General features: G+C 38.1%; 1 protein-coding gene across 8 annotated transcripts in view; it reads left to right on the forward strand.

Moving 5' to 3' along the window:
• PRIMPOL (primase and DNA directed polymerase) overlaps positions 1-16,216 on the forward strand; it is a 43,218-nt gene that overhangs the window by 15,774 nt on the left and 11,228 nt on the right. For all 8 annotated transcript variants that reach the window (XM_087418343.1, XM_087418349.1, XM_087418347.1 and 5 more), the window contains 2 exons: positions 1,981-2,268; positions 13,511-13,673. In XM_087418343.1, coding sequence (XP_087274469.1) covers positions 1,981-2,268; positions 13,511-13,673 — 451 coding nt within the window. The remainder of the gene's footprint in view (positions 1-1,980; positions 2,269-13,510; positions 13,674-16,216) is intronic.

Raw genomic sequence — 16,216 nt, forward strand, 5'->3', positions numbered from 1 at the left:
GATACGTGGGATGCTATCAAAGGGTTCTTTCCTCTAAATTTATAAACTGCCAGAACCAGAGATGCAGACATTATGAAATACTAATCCAAATTTTCCCTTTAAATTCCCCTCCTTCAGTGTATCTCTTGGTGACATCTCTAGTTCCTATCGTCAGCCTTTCAGAAAGGGGAATTAGGGTAATTGTAAGAGATCATAGAATGTTAGCAAAACATGTAAATTTGATTCTGCCAGCCTACCATAGGATGTGAAATTTCTATAATTGATACTTTCTCTTGAGTTAATCACAGCCACTAAAATTGTCCCTGTATTAATGATGAGGTGAGGGTGGTAAGATTGGGGAAGGGAAGTAGAAAGCAGAGTTGTTTGCTGGGAGCCTGTGTTAGTAGTTATGCTGGTTGTACTGTCATCATATCCTGGCTGTGTCAGCTCCCTGCCAAAGGTCAAAGGCCTTCCTGGCCTCCTTCGTGCTGCCTTAGCAACTGGTTCTGCAACCGTGCCTTCACTCTCTCGTTGCCTAGTCTCAAGTAGATGTAATTCTGTATTTCCAGGGAAATTAACTTTATCAACTTATGTTTGTGTTGCTTTGTTGTCTTTTGATATATCACGATTTCTTTTCACTCGGTATTTACCTTATCTCCCTCATTCCAGAGATAATCATGTCTGCATATCATTGCGAGAATCAAATTCTTTTGCTTTCATTTTGGTGTTTAGCATTTTATAAGATAGTGGATTTGTTTCTTTGAGTAGGGAAGTAATTAAGTCTGATTTGGAGAAAGAGAATTTTGAATTGAGAGTATGCGTATCGTATATAAGGGTTCAAGTTGTCTGGTAAATAAAGTGACAAACCCAGATGTACCAGTTTTAGGTTAAGTTTTTCTTACAGTATTGCGTTTCTCCAGTATTGTTATACATGAAGCAATTTAACCAAATTATTACTTGATTTTATGATATAAATAATTTATGAGAGCTTAAAGAAGTTCCAGTTTGTTATGTCATCTTTTCTTGGTAAAGATAGGACCACTAATATTTAGAGCTCTTAGAATAAAAGTTGAAATACAATAAATGTATTTAATTGCTGTAGTCCTGGACTTTAGTTCTGAGGCCACAACCCATCTAGTGACCAAAAATAGGAAGAGGCAGGAGGAGAAACAACTTTGGAACTGATAGCTATGGATGTCAGCGTCCTTCGGGCATATTATATCAGGTAAAGGAGAGAGAATAAGCTCCTGAGAAATTTGCTGACGTCCTGACTCAAGGAGAATATGGCAGAGATTCTCTCAGTGTTTCTGTGCATTATCTTGGCAGCACCATTTACTCATGTAAACATTTCATTCTTTAATCATTGATTGTGAAGATAAAATTCTACTCAATTTCTGTTTATAAAAGTGGTGGTTTTTTGGTGACCGTACGTTAGGCTCAGGCCCATACCAGCAACATTGACACATCTTCTCAAATTAACTTTCCGTTCTAAGATGATTTGTTTACAAATGACGCCAAGCTCCTGTGTGCCAATGGGAACTGAGAAAGTAAAAGATCGCGCAAGTGAAAGGAAGTAACAGGAGAAGCATATTACAGTTTGTAATAACTCAGGGTTTTTTTTTTTTTTTTTTTTGGTGAGGAAGATCAGCCCTGAGCTAACATCCATGCCAATGCTCCTCTTTTTGCTGAGGAAGACTGGCCCTGGGCTGACATCTGTGCCCATCTTCCTCCACTTTATATGGGATGCGGCCACAGCATGGCCTGACAAGCGGTGCCTCTGTGCACTCCCGGGATCTGAACCCCGGGCTGCCAGCAGTGGAGCACATGCACTTAACTGCTACGCCACGGGGCTGGCCCCCATGTAATAACTCAGTTTTAAAACCAGAAATCAAAAGAAGAAGGCTTACTGTGTAAAATAGTCATGTGTAGATTTGTGCCTAGATCTTAAGTTTAGCTTGCGGAAAAGAAAAATTAGATTAATCATGATATTTTTTTTCTTAGGGAATTTTGTGAGAAAAATTTTGCAGCCTGCTTTTCACTTCATTGCTAGTGAAAATGATGACAGGATTCCAGAAACAACGAACCATGGATTTTCCCATTTTTCTGCAACACCAACTAAACAAGGAATTTCCTTTAGCAAAACGTCCTCAGAGAAGGATATAGGAGAGAGCTGGACGTTGAATTCAAAGAAACTGGAAAGGCTGGGGTCAGCTAAGCAAAGCAGTCCTGATCTTTCATTTTTAATTGTCAAGAATAACAAGGGAGAAAAGCATCTTTTTGTAGATCTAGGTAAGTAAAATTGACAGCTCTCTATTACCCTGTCCTTGTCTACTTCTGTGAGAGACCAGTCTGTGCCTACTTGTCACTTTGTTTAGGATTCTCGCTACCACCACTACTCCACCGTGACAGTGGAGTCACTAGCGGAATCTGATCAGTGACCTCAGGTGCTGGAAATCTACTAGGTTTCTGTTCAGAGATCTTAGAGAGGCCCCTGTGGGACATAAGCACCAGGCTGACCTGAGCTCCAAAAGAGAATGGTTGTGGGTGGCTTCTGCTCTGACATGTCCAAAGGATTTGTATCAGGGGAGCCTTGACAGGATGTTTGGACCAGCATTCTCCAACACTGCTGAGAGGTTTAATCAGATGAAATAAATTTTAAAGACAGACACAATATAAAAACGGTGCTCTTATGTGTCAAAGTATGGCTGGTGTTTTCTTCACTGAAGAGCTTGGCAGTAGTGGCAGGGGCCATTTCATCAACTTTCCTGCTACGATCAAACTGGTGGCTTCTTCAGCCGTGCTGTCTTCTGCCCTGCTTGCTTCTGGCCTGTGACCCTGAGGATGTATGAAGCACTGCGCAACAAGACTTCAGCCTGGTTAGGTAACACGCAGGCCAATCAGGACCCCCAATTCAGCCAGCTCCGATTTGGTGAACTAACCCTGATTTTTATATTGAGATTCTAGCTCGTGATTCGAAAAGCCAGAAGAGTAGCATTTGTGCCATTGACTATTAGAGCAACTCAGCTTTGATGTCTACAGGTTGAGAGAAAGTAGATTTAAATTATAGGCAGGATTACCAGGCCAACCATGCCCAGCGTAGGAAAGTGTTCCTGCTGTGTTGTGTATCTTTCTAGCACCGCTGACAACCAAGTACCAGAATTTGGAAATACAGACAGATAGGTGCAATGTACTGGTTTGGGTCTGAACAGTACATATGAGTTATGAGTAGAGGAGCATTCTTCCAAATGACAAGTTTTGTTTTGTTATCAGAACGTCCTCTCCAAGTTGGACTAGTGTGCAGTAGACTAGGAAATATGCCCAACAGGAAGTTGAGTCAGGGAGAACAGCGGTAGCCATCACCTAGCTCTACCTCTACCCCAGTGTTAAAGCCCCAAAGCAGAATACCCCAATTCATGACAGTTCTAGCCTTGAAAGTTAGGTTACTGGACTGGCAAGGAAATTTCTCTGATATGCTTGAAAGAAATATTTCAATAGTGTACCCAGATTTGTTTATATACCAAAGCAGATGGGGAAATCATTCCCTAAAGTGTCCTTTGAAAAGTTTGGAGATTTAATAGTACAGGCCAAAACTTTTTTAGGAAACTTTTTTATTGAAGTATAACATTGAAACAGAAACATGCATAATTTGTGAGTTGAGTGCACAGGTCAGTGAATTATCACAAAATGAACATACTCTATACCACACCACCCAAGACAAAAAAACAGATTGCCAGGACCCCAGAACCTCCTCCCTGCCCCTTCTGTTTAGTACCCCCTCCTCCTCCCCAGAGGTAACCACTAATCTATCCTCTAACACCATAGATTAGTTTTGCCTATTTTTGAACTTTTTATAATCTGAATCATATAGGATGTGTTTGTGGCTCGCACTTTCACTCTCTTAATGATGTCCTTGATGAATAAAAGTTACTAACTTTAAATAGTATTAGTAGTCTTTTCCTCTGTGATTAGTGTTTCTTGTATCTTGTTAAAGAAATCTTTCCCTATCCCAAGGTCATGAAGGTATTCTACTTCTAGAAGCCTTATTTTTTCACCTTTTATACTGTATTTAGATCTACTCTCCACGTGGAATGGATTTTTCGCTTATTGAATAAAGAGGAGTCAAGATCCATTTTTTCCTATATGGATATCCATTTGTCACAACACTATTTGTTGAAATAACTGTCCTGTTTCTGAAAGGACATCTTTGTTATAAATCAAATATCCGTATATATTTAATCTGTTTCTGGACCATGTTCTGTTCCATTGTTCTGTTGATCTGTTTTTGTGCCAATACCACAACTGTCTTAATTAATATGGCTTTTTTTAAAAGTCTTGTTATCCAGTAGAGTAAGTCCTCCAACTTTGTTCTTTATTTCTTGGCTATTCTTGACCGTTTGTGTTTCCATTTAAATTTTAGAATCAACTTGTCAGGTTACACACACACACACACACACAACCTGCTAGAATTATGATTTAGATTGCACTGGATCTATAGATCAACTTGGGGAGAAATGACCTTTTTATAATATTGAGTCTTCCAATCCATGAACATGGTATGTCCCTCCATTTACTAAAAATAGATGTTCTCTAATTTCTCTCAATAATGTTTTATAATGATCTGAATAGACATCTTGTACGTCTTTTGTTAGATTTATTGGAGATATTTGTTTTTGTTTGCTTGTTTTTTGGCTTAAGCAACAAATATTTATTTCTCACAGTTCTGGAAGCTGGAAGTGCGAGATCAGGGTGCCAGCCTGATTGGGTTCTGGTGAAGGCCCTGTTCCTGGTTTGCAGATAGCTGTCTTTTCATTGTATCCTCACATGGCAGAGAGGGGGTGAAATTTTATTTTTTGATGCCTCCCTCTTCTCCGAGATTTTGGCACCACAAATCCTCCCTGCCTTGGAAACTGTCCAGTAGTCTCAAATTTTTTTTCTACTACATTTGTCCAGCTTTTCTATTTATTTACAAATAGGAGGGTTGCCCCCTAAAACCTAGTTTGCTGTTTCTGGATGTGGCATTCTTGCATGCCAACTCCAGTTTATTTTAATGTATATATTGCTTTTATTTTATTTACAGCTGATAGAAAATAGTTTCTTTTTTTTCATTTTTATTTTGTATTTTTGTCTGAGATGATTTTTTTCACCTTAATTTTATTATTTTTTTAATTGAGGTATAATTGACATACAACATATTAGTTTTGGGTATACAACGTAATGATTTGATATTTGTATATGTTGCAAAATGATCACCACAGTAAGTCTAGTTAACATCGATCACCTTATGTAGTTACAGAATTTCTTTTCTTGTGATGAGAACTTTTAAGATCTACTCTCTTAGCAACTTTCAAATATGCAATACAGTATTTTTTTTTTTTTTAAAGATTTTATTTATTTTATTTTTTCCCCCCAAAGTCCCAGTAGATAGTTGTATGTCATAGCTGCACTTCCTTCTAGTTGCTGTATGTGGGACTCGGCCTCAGGATGGACGGAGAAGTGGTGCCTCGATGCACACCCGGGATCCGAACCCGGGCCACCAGCATTGCAGCGCGCGCACTTAACCACCAAGCCACAGGGCCGGCCCTGCAATACAGTATTATTAACTATAGTTGCCATGCTGTACATTACATCACCATGACTTATTTATTTTGTAACTGGAAATTTGTATCTTTTGATTCTCTTCACCCGTTTGGCCCACCCTTCACCATTCGCCTCTGGCAACCACCAAACTGTTCTTTGTATCTATGAGCTTGGTTTTTGTTTTTAGTTTTTTATAGAGTCCACATATAGGTGAGATCATATAGTAGTTGTCTTTCTCTGTCTGACTTATTTCACTTAGCATAATGCCCTCAAGGTCCATCCATGTTGTCACAAATGGCAGAATTTCTCCTTTTTTATGGCTGAATAATATTCCATTATATATCTATACCACTTTTTTTAATCTATTCATCCATTGATAGACACAGGTTGTTTTCATATCTTGACTATTGCAAATAATACTGCAGTGAACATGGGGGTGCATATATCTTTTTGAATTAGTGTTTTTGTTTTCGGATAAATACCCAGAAGTGGCATTGCTGGATCATATGGTAATCCTATTTTTAATTTTTTTGGAACCTCCATACTATTTTCCATAGTGGCTGTGCCAAGTTACATTCCCACTAACAGTGTACAAGGATTCCCTTTTTCCACATCCTCGCCAACACTTTTTTTTATCTTTTTGATAATAGCTGTTCTATCAGGTGTGAAGTGATTTCTCACTGTGGTTTTGATTGGCATTTCCCAATGATTGGAAACGTTGAGCACCTTTTCATGTACCTGTTGGCCATCTGTATGTCTTCTTTGGGAAAATGTCTATTTAGATCTTCTGACCATTTTTCAGTTGGATTGTTCGTTTTTTTGCTATTGAATTGTATGAGTTCTTTATATATTTTGGATATTAACCCCATGTCAAATATATGATTTGCAAATATTTTCTCACATTCAGTAGAATGCCTTTTCATTTTGTTGATGGTTTCCTTTGCTGTGCAGAAGCTTTTTAGTTTGATGTAGTCCCACTTGTTTATTTTTGCTTTTGTTGCCTTTGCTTTTGGTGTCAGATTCAAAAAATCATTGCCGAGACCTGTTTCAAGGAGCCTACTTCCTATGTTTTCCTCTAAAATCCTCTAGGAGTTTTATGGATTCAGGTCTTGCATTCAAGTCTTTAATCCATTTCAAGTTAATTTTTGTGTATGGTGTGAAATAGTGGTTCAGTTTCATTCTTTTGCATGTGGCTGTTCAGTTTTCCCAACATCATTTATTGAAAAGACTGTCCTTTCCCCATTATATCGTCTTGTCTCCTTTGTTGTAAATTAATTGACCATATATGAGTGGGTTTATTTCTGGGCTGTCTATTCTGTTCCATTGATCTACGTGTCTATTTTTATTGCCCATACCATAGTGTTTTGATTACTATAGCTTTGTAATAGAGTTTAAAATCAGGGAACGTGATGCCTCCAGCTTTGCTCTTCTTTGTCAAGATTGCTTTGGCTGTTTGGGGTCTTTTGTGGTTCCAAACAAATTTTAGGATTGATTGTTCTATTTCTGTGAAAAATGCCATTGGAATTTTCATAGGGATTGCATTGAATCTGTAGATTGCTTTGGATAGTATGGACATTTTAACAATATTCATTCTTCCAGTCCATGAGCACAGAATATCTTTCCATTTATTTGTGTCTTCTTCAGTTGCTGTCATCGGCATCTTATTGTTTTCAATGTATGGCTCTTTCACCTCCTTGGTTAAACTTATTCCTACATATTTTATTCTTAAATTTATTTATTTATTTATTTATTTTAGTGTGTGTGTGTGTGTGTGTTGAGTGTGTGTGTGTGAGGAAGATCAGCCCTGAGCTAACATCCATGCCAATCCTCCTCTTTTTGCTGAGGAAGACTGGCCCTGAGCTAACATCCGTGCCCATCTTCCTCCACTTTATATGGGATGCCGCCACAGCATGGCCTGACAAGCAGTGCATCAGTGCATGCCCAGGATCTGAACCCAGGCCACCAGCAGTGGAGCGCGTGCGCTTAACTGCTACGCCACAGGGCCGGCCCCCACATATTTTATTCTTTTTGATGCAATTGTAAGTGGGATTGTTTTCTTAATTTCTCTTTCTGATAGTTTGTTATTAGTGTGTAGAAACACAACAGATTTCTGTTATTATTGCTATCAGATTATTTTATTAGTTCTAACAGTTTTTTGGTGGCGTCTTTAAGGTTTTCTGTATATAATATCATGTCATCTGCAAATAGTGACAGTTTTACTTCTTCCTTTCCAATTTGGATAACTTTTATTTCTATTTTGTGTAAATGCTCTGGCTAGAACTTCTAATACTATGTTGAATAAAGGTGGTGAGAGTGGGCATCCTTGTCTTGTTCCTGTTCTTAGAGGAAAAATGTTCAGCTTTTTATCATTGAGTATGATATTAGCTGTGTGCTTGTCATATATGGCCTTTATTATTTTGAGGTGTGTTCCCACTTTGTTGAGAGTTTTTCTCACAAATGGACGTTAAATTTTATCAAATGCTTTTTCTGCATCTATTGAGATGATCATATGATTTTTATCCTTCATTTTGTTAACGTGGTGTATCACATTGATTGCTTTGCAGATGTTGAACCATCCTTGTATCCCTGTAGTAAATTCCACTTGATTGTGGTGTATGATCCTTTTAGTGTAGTGTTGAATTTGGTTTGCTAATATTTTGTTGAGGATTTTTTCATCTATGTTCATCAGGGATATTGGCCTGTCATTTTCTTTTCTTGTGGTGTCCTTGTCTGGTTTTGGTATCAGGGTAATACTGGCCTCATAAAGTGAATTTGGAAGCGTTCCCTCCTCTTCTGTGTTTTGGAAGAGTTTGAGAAGGATTGGTATTAATTCTTTGAATATTTGGTAGAATTCATATTTGAAGCAGTCTGGTCCTGAACTTCTGTTTGTTGGGAGGTTTTTGATTACTGATTCAATCTCCTTACTACTAATTGGTTTGTTCAGATTTTCTATATCTTCATGATTCAGTCTTGGAAGGTTATATGTTTCTAGGAATTTATCCATTTCTTCTAGATTGTCCAATTTGTTGGTGTATAATTATTCATAGTACTGTCTTATGATCCTTAAAATCTTATAATCCTTTGTATTTCTGTGGTATCAGTTGTAATGTCTCTTCTTTCATTTCTGATTATATTTTTTTTCTTGGTGAGTCTAGCTAAAGGTTTTTCAATTTTGTTTATCTTTTCAAAGAACCAGCTCTTTGTTTCATTGATCTTTTCTATTGTCTTTTTAGTCTCTGTTTCATTTATTTCTCCTCTGATCTTTTGTTATTTCCTTTCTTCTACTAATTTTCAGCTTTGTGCTTTTTCTAGTTACTAGAGGTAAAGTTAGGTTGATTATTTGTGATTTTTCTTGTTTCTTAAGGTAGGCATTTATCGCTATGAACTTCCCTCTTAGAACTGCCTTTGCTGTATCCCATGAGTTTTGCTGTTGTATTTCCATTTTCATTTGTCTCAAGGTATTTTTTGATTTCTTCTTTGACTCATTGGTTGTTCAGTAATGTGTTGTTTAATCTCCACATTATTTGTGGATTTTTCAGTTTTTTTTTTGTAATTGATTTCTAGTTTCATACTAGCGTGGTCGGAAAAAGTTGTTTGATATGATTTCAATATTCTTAAGTTTGTTAAGACTTGTTTTGTGGCTTAACATATGATCTATCCCAGAGAATGTTCCATGTGCACTTGAGAAGAATGTGTATTCTGATGCTTTTGGATGGAATTCTCTGTGTATATCTGTTATGTCCATCTAGTCTAATGTGTTTAAGGCCAAACCACTGCTCTAGTATAAAACTAAGGCTACAGGAAGTTAAAACTGGCATTTTAAGAATACGGGCAATTGACATGAACTCAATCTACACAGCACAGGATGATTATGCATGTCATTAACAAATTAAGAACTATAATTACTTTATTTAAAACAGCAGTTAATTCTTTCCTGTTATCTGTTTAGAATGTGCCACTGTGTGCGTGTGTGTGTGTGTGTGTGTGTGTGTGTGAGAGCATGAGTTTCATTTTAAATAAATTTGAAGCTTCTCTGACAGCCACAATTCTACTAGTAAGTGATCTTTGGAATACTTTTCTTCTCACCAATAATAATTAGATATTCTCTCTCAGTAGCTATAGAGACAGGATGATAGCAAGAGTGTCTTCTCTAACAGAAGCACCTCTTTCATGTTTTTTTTTTTTACTTTCTGGGAAAAAAATCCTTATTGATCTTCTGTCTGGATGATTTATCTGTTGGTGTAAGTGGGGTATTAAACTCTCCAACTGTTATTGTATTGCTGTCTGTTTCTTCCTTTAGGTTTGTTAATATTTGCTTTATATATTTAGGTGCTCCTATGTTGGGTGCATAAATATTTACAAATGTTACATCCTCTTGTTGGATTGACCCCTTTATCATTATGTAACGCCCTTCTTTGTGTCTTATTACAATCTCTGTTTTAAAGTTTGTTTTGTTGGATATAAGTATAGCTACCCCAGCTTTCTTTTGGTTTTCATTTGCATGGAATATCTTTTCTATCCCTTTACTTTTAGTCTGTGTGTGCCCTTATGTCTGAAGTGAGTTTCATGTAGGTAGCTTATGCATGAGTCTTGTTTTTTTAATCCACTCAGCCACTCTGTGTCATTTGATTGGAGCATTTACATTTAAAGTAATTATTGATAGGCATGTACTTATTGCTGTTTTGTTAATTGTTTTCTGGCTGTTTCGTAGTTCCTCTGTTCATTTCTACTTCTTTGATGACTTTCTTTAGTGTTATGCTTAGATTCCTTTCTCCTTGTCTTTTGTGTATCTACTATAGGTTTTTGCTTGTGTTTACCATGAGGCTTACATATAGCAACTTATATTTATAAGTCTATTTTAAGTTGATAACAACTTAAGTTTGAATGGTCTACATTTTTACTCCTCCCTCCTACATTTCATATTTTTGATGTCACATTTTACATATTTTTATCTTGTGTATCCCTTACCTAAGTAGTTATTTTTACTACTTTTGTCTTTTAACCTTCACATTAGCTTTATAAGTTATTAATCCACTATTTTTGCTATGTATTTACCTTTACCAGTGAAATTTATACTTTCATATGTTTTCTTGCTACTAATTAGCACCCAATTTTTCCAGCTTTAAGAAGTCCCTTTAACATTTCTTGTAAGGCTGATTTAGTGGTGATGAACTCCTATAGCTTTTGCTTGTCTGGAAGACTCTTTATCTATCCTTGAGTTATGAATGATAACTTTGCTGGATAGAGTATTCTTGGTTGGAAGTTTTCTTCTTTCAGCACTTTGAATGCATCATGTCACTCCCTTCTGGCCTGCAACGTTTCTGCTAAAGAATCTGCTGATTGTCTTATGGGGATTCCTTTGTATGTAACAAGTTGTTTTTCTCTTGCTGCTTTTAAGATTCTTTAACTTTTGACATTTATAATGTATCTTGGTGTGGGTCTCTTTGGATTCATTTTGTTTGCAGCCCTCTGGGCTTCCTGCATCTATATGTCTATTTCCTTCCCCAGGTTAGGAAAGTTTTCACCCATTATTTTTTCAAATAAATTTTCTGCCCCTTTCTCTCTTCTTTTTCTGGGTCTCCTATAATGCAAATGTTAGTCTGCTTGATGTTGTCCCAGAAGTCCCTTAAGGTATCTTCACTTTTTAAAATTCTTTTCTCTTTTTGCTGCCCTGTTTGGGTAAGTTCCTCTGCCCTGTCTTCAGGTTCACTGATCCTCTCTTCTGCTTCAAACCCCTCTGGTGTATTTTTCAGTTCAGTTACTGTATTCTTCAGCTCTGTGACTTCTGTTTGGTAGTTTCTTATATTTTCTACCTCTTTGTTGAAGTTCTCAGTATATTTCAGTGAACATCTTTATGACCATTATCTTGAGATCTTTATCAGGTAAATTACTTATCTCTTTTTCATTGAAGTTTTTTTTTTCTGACGTTTTATCTTGGTCTTTGTTTGGAACATATTTCTTTGTTTCTTTAATTTGTTTGATTCTTTGTGTTGGTTTCTATGCATTAGATGAAACAGCCACCTTTCCCGCTCTTAAAAGGTTGGCTTGTGTAGGAGATGAACTTCATTGTTCAATTCTGCCTTAGCTCTTGGTTGTCTCTCAAACCTTTGTGATTGTGCAAGCAGCCTGTTTTATTTTTAATAGCTCCCAGTAGTTGAGACTATGCCAAGACTGGTCATTATCTCAAAGGAGATCTCTGTTAGCACTTAGATTCATGCTAATTAGAAGCTAAACCCTCAGGCAGCAGCTTTTAAAGAATGCAAATATATACAGTCCCCAGGGCTGCAAGTGTAAGCCTTGATGGCCACCAGAGCCAGGTGATCTGGAGGTATCCCTTGGGCAGCAGTCACAAAAATCAGGGCTCCAGACGAGTGTATAAGCTCCTTTCTGGGAGAAACCAGTGAGCTGTATTGAGGTAGAGGGAGATTGCAAAGAGAGCATCCCTTGGCCTACATTCCCTGAGAGCAGCTCCGTGTGCAAAACCTGAATCCTACCCTTAAGGCCAAAGCTCCAGGACAAGCAAGTAGGCCTCTTTCATAGAAAGGCTGCAGGTGTGTTTCAGTCTGCTGTCTGTGCAGTGCCCTAGGGGTGGTAGCCTGCCAAGAACTGTCTCTCTGTTTGTTACAGCCCTGTTGGACCCAGGAACTCAAGCACCCCTGGCCTCTAGACCCAGACGATCAAGTGGTATCCCCTCAGTGGCAGCTGCAAAAATTGCGTCACAACTTGTAAAAACTGGGGTACCGGACATGTGTAGAAGCTCCTCTCTGGGAGATACTGGTGCTCTGGAGCACAGCAGAGGGAGAGTATGAAGGTGGTGCCCACTGGCTGGAGCAAGGCAGAGGGGAGTGCAAAGATTGCAGCCGCTGAAAAAAGGAAAAAGAAAATAAAAAAGATAGCACCTGGCAGTTTAGCAAGCAGGAGATCATGGAAGCTGGCACCCACTGATTGGAGCCTAAATCTTTAGGCTTTAGTTGCCATTTGGCAACTGCCCGAAAAGAAAAAAAAGACGGCACCTGCCAGCTTTAGCAAGGCAGAGGGAGAGCAGGAAGATGGCGCCTACCAGCCTCTGTCCCTGGAGAGTATCCTAGCAGGAGCCCTGGCCTATCAGACTAATGCTTTAAAATTAGCAAGTGAGTCTCTTTCACATAAAGTCTGGGTGCTTTTTAAAGGGCTGCTTCTGTGTTGGGCTCTGGGGTCGGTGAGTGTGCACACGAGCCCTTTATGAGCTGTTCCTCAGTTTGCCACAGCCCAGCTGGTCTTGTGGGTATGAGCCCAGTTGGTCTTCAAAGCCAGATGTTTTGGGGGTTCGTCTCTCAGATGCCACTCTTAAAAGTTGGTGCCCAGTGTGGGGTGCAAACTCTTTGCTCCTCAGGAAGAAGCTCCAGGTTCTGAGTTCCCTCCCGATTGTGGGTTGCTGTGCGGGGGCGAGGTTTATGGCAAGATGGTCTCAGCCTTTTTTACCCGCTTCTGTGTGGTTTCTCTCTCGTTTGCCCAATGTGGATGGGTTGCTCCACCAGTTTTCAGTTTTTTTTCACAGGAAGTTTTTCCGTATATAGTTGTAGATTCAGTGTGTCCCTGGAAGGTGGTGACTTTAGGATCTTCCTACGTTGCCATCTTGAGCCAGAACCAATTGTTTCTTCTAATAATGCTATACAAATTAATTTAGTATGTGCTGACTATAAAAATAAGTCATTGAGGGCCGGCCCCGTGGCTTAGCGGGTAAGTGCTCGTGCTCCGCTGCTGGTGGCCTGGGTTCGGATCCCGGGCACGCACCAACACACCACTTCTCCGGCCATGCTGAGGCCGCGTCCCACATACAGCAACTAGAAGGATATGCAACTATGACGTACAACTATCTACTGGGGCTTTGGGGGAAAATAAATAAATAAAATTATTAAAAACAAAAAAAGTCACTGAAAACGTGTTCATTTTGTTTTATTAATTTTTGATATAGGAGTTTATACAAGAAATAGAAACTTTCGTCTATATAAATCATCAAAAATAGGAAAGCATGTGGCTTTGGAGGTCGCTGAAGATAACAGATTTTCTCCTACACAGTCAACGAATATTTCTGAAGAATATCAGTATTTCCTCTCTTCTTTGGTCAGCAATGTCAGGTATATGGTACCAGAATTAAACCATTGTGTATTCATGAATATTTATTAAGCAGTGAATGGCATTGTATAGTACTAAAATGAGAATTGTGTAAACTCATTCTTCCTTAAGAAAAAGAAAGTCAGTTCTTGGGGTTGGCCCAGTAGCTTAGCGGTTAACTTCGTTTGCTCTGCTTTTGCGGCCCAGAGTTCGCAGGTTTGAATCCCAGGCACGGACCTGTGCGTCGCTCATCAAGGCATGCTATGGCAGCATCCCACATACAAAATGGAGGAAGATGGGCACAGATGTTAGCTCACGGCCAGTATTCCTCACCAAAAAAAAAAGAAAGTCAGTTCTTTAAATTTTAGATAAACTGTTCTCTTTTGTCCATTAACTGAAAAATGATAGTAAAAGTTCTTTTTTAACCACTTAGTCTTCTCTTTATATCCTTTTACAGTTACATTTTATATATTTTCCAGTTTTTCTAAAATGATTATCACTTCTGTAAAGAAGAAAATAAAAACTACTTGTATTGCATTGGGAAACATCTCATTTTCTTTTCATATGTGCACTTACATACATATAATTTATATAGCTCGTTCCTTCAAAAAATATTTCTTTAAATCATTATTTATATGGTTATGTCACCTGTTTGATCCACTCAACATTACATCATTAATATTTGCCAAGTTAATAACTTGCTAACAGTGAACTGTAAGTAAAACTTTTAATGCCTATATAACTTTCCATTATATTGATATACTCTAATTTTTTGTAAGTTCTATTATTGAACTTTTAGATTTTCATGTTTTGGTCATTTTTAAAAAGTGTGAAAGACATCTTTCACAGAAATATTTACCTGCATTCCCTTTCATTCTGGGCTGGCAATTTTTGTTTAGTCTAAACCATGTGATTAAGGATCAGACTAAATTGCCTTGCTAAATTAACTTGCTCTAATTCTTCTCCCTCTGACTTCCCTAAATATAATTTTAATGAGAAATTTCATAGAAATGAATTTTAATAAAAATATTTAGAATGCATTTCTCTAGGGAAAGTTATATCTGGATGTCCACTTGGCAGCGGTTGGTTACCCAGGAGCGTGGGAAGATGCGTTGTTTGTCTTCCTATATTTCTGGACTTTTTTATTTCTTTCATAACATATCTCAGAAGTAACATCAAAGTCTTAGTTTCCTTACCTTTATTTATTTATTTATTTTTTTGTGAGGAAGATCAGCCCTGAGCTAACATCCATGCCAATCCTCCTCTTTTTTTGCTCAGGAAGACTGGCCCTGGGCTAACATCCGTGCCTGTCTTCCTCTACTTTATATGGGATGCCGCCACAGCATGGCCTGACAAGCTGTAAGTTGGTGCGTACCTGGGATCCGAACCCGGGCCACCAGCATCAGAGTGCACGCACTTAACCGCTACGCCACAGGGCCGGCCCCTCCTTACCTTTAAAATGGAAATAATATCAACACCTATCTTCGGGAGTTGTGAAGATTAAGTAAGTTAAAGCTGTACATGTAAGACATTTACAGCAGTGCCTGGCACGTGGTCTTTGTTCTGTAAACATTAGTTGTTAGTAGTAGTCGTCTCTGAGATTCTAGAAGTAGTATGGTAGTAGTGTAAAAATTATAAATTATATGACTGTTGCTGCGTACTATGTTGACATCAGAATAAGATCACGTTCTATAACGTATGGGAAAAGCAACACAGTTGGCCTGTAGTACAGCCTCAAGTACAGGTAGTCTCCCGATTCCCAAATCCCATTTCTTCTGTAGTTTCAATGTAATTTCACAGAAGTGGAGAGTTCTTCTACTCAATAGGGTTACCTTAACTGTCTTTTGTGTATCCTAGTAAATTATCAGGTATTTTTCTTCCTGAAATAAAGGCTAAATTCTTTATGGTTATGAATATATCTTTTCTTTCAGTTAATTTGAATCCATTTTCCCCATTACTTTCATCCCTCTTTTCTTCTGTCTTCCTATTATTCACACTTTTTAAATTATTGTAACAAACGTTTCAAAAGCTCTGTATGTTTGGGGACTAGATTTATACTTTATTCTGTAGCTTCAGCTGTCCTAGAGTCCTCTGATGCACTTTATAGTTTAGGAAAGTTATTTTAAATGTTCACCAAACTACTCTTTTTCATATGGGTAGGGTTGGTGCTTTTGTAGGCAAATGTGGCATAAATGTCCTAAAACAATTAGCTGTTGAACAAAGGATTTTAATATGGAACTATTTGAAATTCATTTTTTCTGTAGCCGTGTCTCTTTTTATTTATTTTTATTGATTTATTTATTTTATTTTATTTATTTATTTTTTTTGAGGAAGATCAGCCCTGAGCTAACATCCGTGCTAATCCTCCTCTTTTTGCTGAGGAAGACCGGCCCTGAGCTAACATCTATTGCCAATCCTCCTTTTTTCTCCCCAAAGACCCAGTAGATAGTTGTATATAATAGTTGCACATCCTTCTAGTTGCTGTATGTGGGACGCGGCCTCAGCATGGCCAGAGAAGCGGTGCGTTGGTGCGCGCCCGGGATCCGAACCTGGGCCGCCAGTAGCG

The sequence above is a fragment of the Ceratotherium simum genome, chromosome 28, assembly GCF_057802395.1.
Source record: "Ceratotherium simum simum isolate JZ-2026a chromosome 28, ASM5780239v1, whole genome shotgun sequence".
NCBI lineage: Eukaryota > Metazoa > Chordata > Mammalia > Perissodactyla > Rhinocerotidae > Ceratotherium > Ceratotherium simum.